At 45.8% G+C, this 3,473-nt stretch overlaps 1 protein-coding gene across 1 annotated transcript; it reads left to right on the top strand.

Moving 5' to 3' along the window:
- The first annotated feature begins 336 nt into the window (after positions 1 to 336).
- Positions 337 to 3,063, top strand: si:ch211-162e15.3 (protein NCBP2AS2). Its single transcript, XM_017720049.2, has one exon. The coding sequence runs from the start codon at positions 517 to 519 to the stop codon at positions 829 to 831; it is 315 nt and encodes a 104-aa protein (XP_017575538.1). The 5' UTR covers positions 337 to 516; the 3' UTR covers positions 832 to 3,063.
- Positions 3,064 to 3,473: the final 410 nt, after the last annotated feature.

The raw sequence follows: 3,473 nt of genomic DNA, 5'->3' as shown, positions 1-3,473 counted from the left end.
CACGCCTTATTAACACGTGGGAACGAGATGCTAATGCATGGCCACGATTTAGTAAGGCATGGGAATGAGATGATTAAGTCATGGCCATGACTTAGTATGGTGTGGGAACAAGATCACGGCTTACTGTAATAATGTATAGTTATACATAAGATATAATTCCAACATACATACATACAAAAATAATACTTGAACATAATTCTGACGCAAACGTTACGTAGGTGGAGTTCGATTCAACTGGCCGTATGAACCGATTTGTTGAAAAGAACCTGATCAAAGGAACCGATTCACCTCCGCCCTGTAGGGGGCAGCACAAGCTCCACCGTGTAGTAAGTCTGTTTGACCCCCCGAGCAAACCGCGGTGATCATGCGTGCTGCTAGCCGAGGCCGGACCGCTGGACCTTGAGCGCCTCCAGGTGCGACGGCGCGGCTGTTTGGAGCGTCTTAGACGGAGAAACGCGGCGGCTGCTGCGGTGAAACTGAACGAACGGCGCCGCTGTTTGGTCGCTCAGCTCCAGCATGGTGCTGCAGAGGATCCTGGTCGCCCTGATCAACAAGGCGCAGCTGGTGGAGCGGCTGTCCGAGTCCAGAGCCATCCGCAGGGCGGCGCAGCTCACCGCCTTCGCCATCACCAAAGGTCAGCTGGTGGGGAAGCAGGCCTCGGCCAGGGTGCTGGACTCCAACACGGTCAGGCACATGCGGGAGGAGGCGAGGAGAATGCCGCAGAGCGCGGCGGAAGCGGCGCAGACCGTCTCCAGGCTGAGGGACACGTTCGTTAAGGAGGTGAAGGAGGGAATGAGAGAGGCCAGCCGGCAGATAAAGGACAGAAAGTGACCCCTTGTGGACTGAGAGCAGCTGGATTGAGCACAAATGTTGAGCAACGCTGGTGACACTGTATATAAATAAAAATAATGCGTGGCCACGACTTAGTAAGGCGTGGCAACGAGATCCTAATGTGTGGCCACGACTTGGCAAGCTGTGATCTCGTTCCCACGCCTTTTTAAGTCATGGCCAAGTTTTAATCATCACATTCTCGCGCCTTACCAAGTCATGGCCACGCGTTAGGATCTCGTGGCCACACGTTTTTATTTATACAGGATGTTGTCATCTTCCTCAGGGCTCCGTGCGAGACTGAAGTCAGCTTCTTGGTCCAATTGTCCTGGTGCACCTTAAACGGTGCAACAGACACTGTAACTGTTGCACCATTTAAGGTGGAACGGGATGTTTCATCCAGGAAGCCAACCGTGGACAATGCTGTGTTTATGTGAAGATGAGAAGTTCTGGTGTAGGGAATGCAGTAGAAGCCATTAGGTTCTCACGGGTGGACTTCAGTCCATCACTCTGTACTGTTCTTGTAAATACACACATGGAAAAGCTCTAGATCTGTAAAGTGTGTTCTTACATCAGCCTTTCTGAGCCCAGCTCCGTCCTGTTCACCTGCGCAGGCACTGTTTTATGTTCCCAGGCTCCTGATTCACATCATCAGCTGTATCTCTGAAGCCTCTGACCTCATGATTCGATTAGATGATTCAGTGTCTCGTTTCGATTCGATTATTCTGGTGCGATTCAGAAAAACGGATCGTCGCTGTGCAAAGAAAAACGGGCATTTCCAAAAAAGTTCTCATGAGAGGGAAAATTTCTCTGTAGAAATACTTTATCTGCGCGCATTTTTGTTGGTCCATACATCATGAAATTCACACCGTGTGAAGGGCAGCTGCTCTGATCAATGTGGTTGGTTAGTGTAGTGGGTAACACCTTTGCCTTTCACACTGTAGACTGGGGTTCAATCCCCCACCAGGGCAAGCACACTACACTATACCAATAAGGGTCCTTGGGCAAGACTCCTAACACCACCTTGGCCTACCTGTGTAAAGTGATCAAATTGTAAGTCGCTCTGGATAAGAGCGTCAGCAAAATGCCGTAAATGTAAAAAATGTAGAAAAAAAAAGGACAGATTTTAATGAAGTGTCAATAAAACCAAACCAGTATTTAAAATTGCAAAATACGAGCACATACTTTATATGAAATTCAAATTAAATTCAATATATTTGGCATTATTGCTACTAATGATGATACTAGTACTAATGATAGAGAAGACAACATTAGAAGAGACAAGGAGTTGAACTGACACCAGATCAACGTGTTTAAATGCATTTTTGACCTCTGTTAGCTTGTGGAGCCGAATCAGGAGCGTTAGAGCAGGAAAAACACCAGTGCAGTGCTGTCGGACTGGACAAGAGCCGGGAAACTGCTGTAAAAACCTGTAAATGTTTCTCAGTCCAATCCTTAGTGATCCTATAAGGCCAGTTTTGTGGAATATCCCAGCTCCCAGCATGCCTGAAGGAAACATTTAGGAAGATATTGGTGAATGAGGCCCAATGTTCTATGTTTTTTTTCTTGAATTTGTTCTTGAGAAAGGTCTACGTGTTCTTAAACCACAGAACCTTGGTCCTCTTGAGTGTGTGTAGGTTCTGTTCTTACCCAAGAACAAATGCCAAATAAGAACACACTGGTGAATGTTAGTATCTTCATAAAAAGCGGGTTTTGAGAAGAAAGTTCAGCTGGTGAATGAGGCCCATTGAAGAAACAGGCCTGCTGGGAGCTGGAACAGAGCAAAATTGAGGACTAGACTTAGAAACGTGGTGTAGAAGTGTGATGCAACATGGGCCTGTTCTGACTGTCATAGTTGTACTGTTTTGTTCGTAATCACTCATTAGAAGACGTCTACTTGTTTTCTGTCTTTAATTATGCGCTTTGTGCCACAGTCCATCGTGTCGTCTGGGTTCTGTAGGGTTCATTAAGCACTTTTATGATGGTAATTCTACATGTTTGAAGAATTATTATCTTTGGTGGCATTGAAATCAAATTATTTTAATGACATGATGAGATGGAAGTCAAAAATACAACTTCCAAAACTGAATAAATGTCAGTGGTGTAATAAACTCCATTTAATAAAGTGAGTGTAAATGTACCATTTAATTAATGATGCTGGAGTGACCTCTACTGGCTGTTTTGACATCACATTAACATGAAATGAGTAAAAATAAAAGTAAACGCTGTTCTACACTACTGCTTAAACTATTGTTACCCATCCAAATCACTGAATTCAGGTGTATAAATCCAAGCCCCTAGGCCTGCAGACTGCTTCTACAGACATTAGTGAAAGAATGGGTCACTCTCAGGAGCTCAGTGAGTTCCATCGTGCTACCGTGATCGGACGCCACCTGTGGAACAAGTCCAGTCATGAAATTTCCTCACACCTAAATATTCCACAGTCAACTGTCAGTGGGATTATATCAAAGTGGGAGCGACAGCAACTCAGCCACGTAAAATGACAGAGCGGCGTCAGCGGGTGCTGAGGGGCATAGTGCGCAGAGGTCACCAACTTTCTGCAGAGTCAATCGCTACAGACCTCCAAACTTCATGTGGCCTTCAGATTAGCTCAAGAACAGCATAGAGAGCTTCATGGAATGGGT

The sequence above is a fragment of the Pygocentrus nattereri genome, chromosome 19 (assembly GCF_015220715.1).
Source record: "Pygocentrus nattereri isolate fPygNat1 chromosome 19, fPygNat1.pri, whole genome shotgun sequence".
In the NCBI taxonomy this organism is placed as follows: Eukaryota; Metazoa; Chordata; class Actinopteri; order Characiformes; family Serrasalmidae; genus Pygocentrus; species Pygocentrus nattereri.
The sequence above is the reverse complement of the archived record's forward strand: the minus strand, read 5'-3'. Positions and strand labels throughout refer to the sequence as shown.

What these genes read in the sequence shown, in the direction of transcription:
- si:ch211-162e15.3 (XM_017720049.2), top strand. Translation starts at nt 517, where the DNA reads ATGGTGCTGCAGAGGATCCTGGTCGCCCTGATCAACAAGGCGCAGCTG.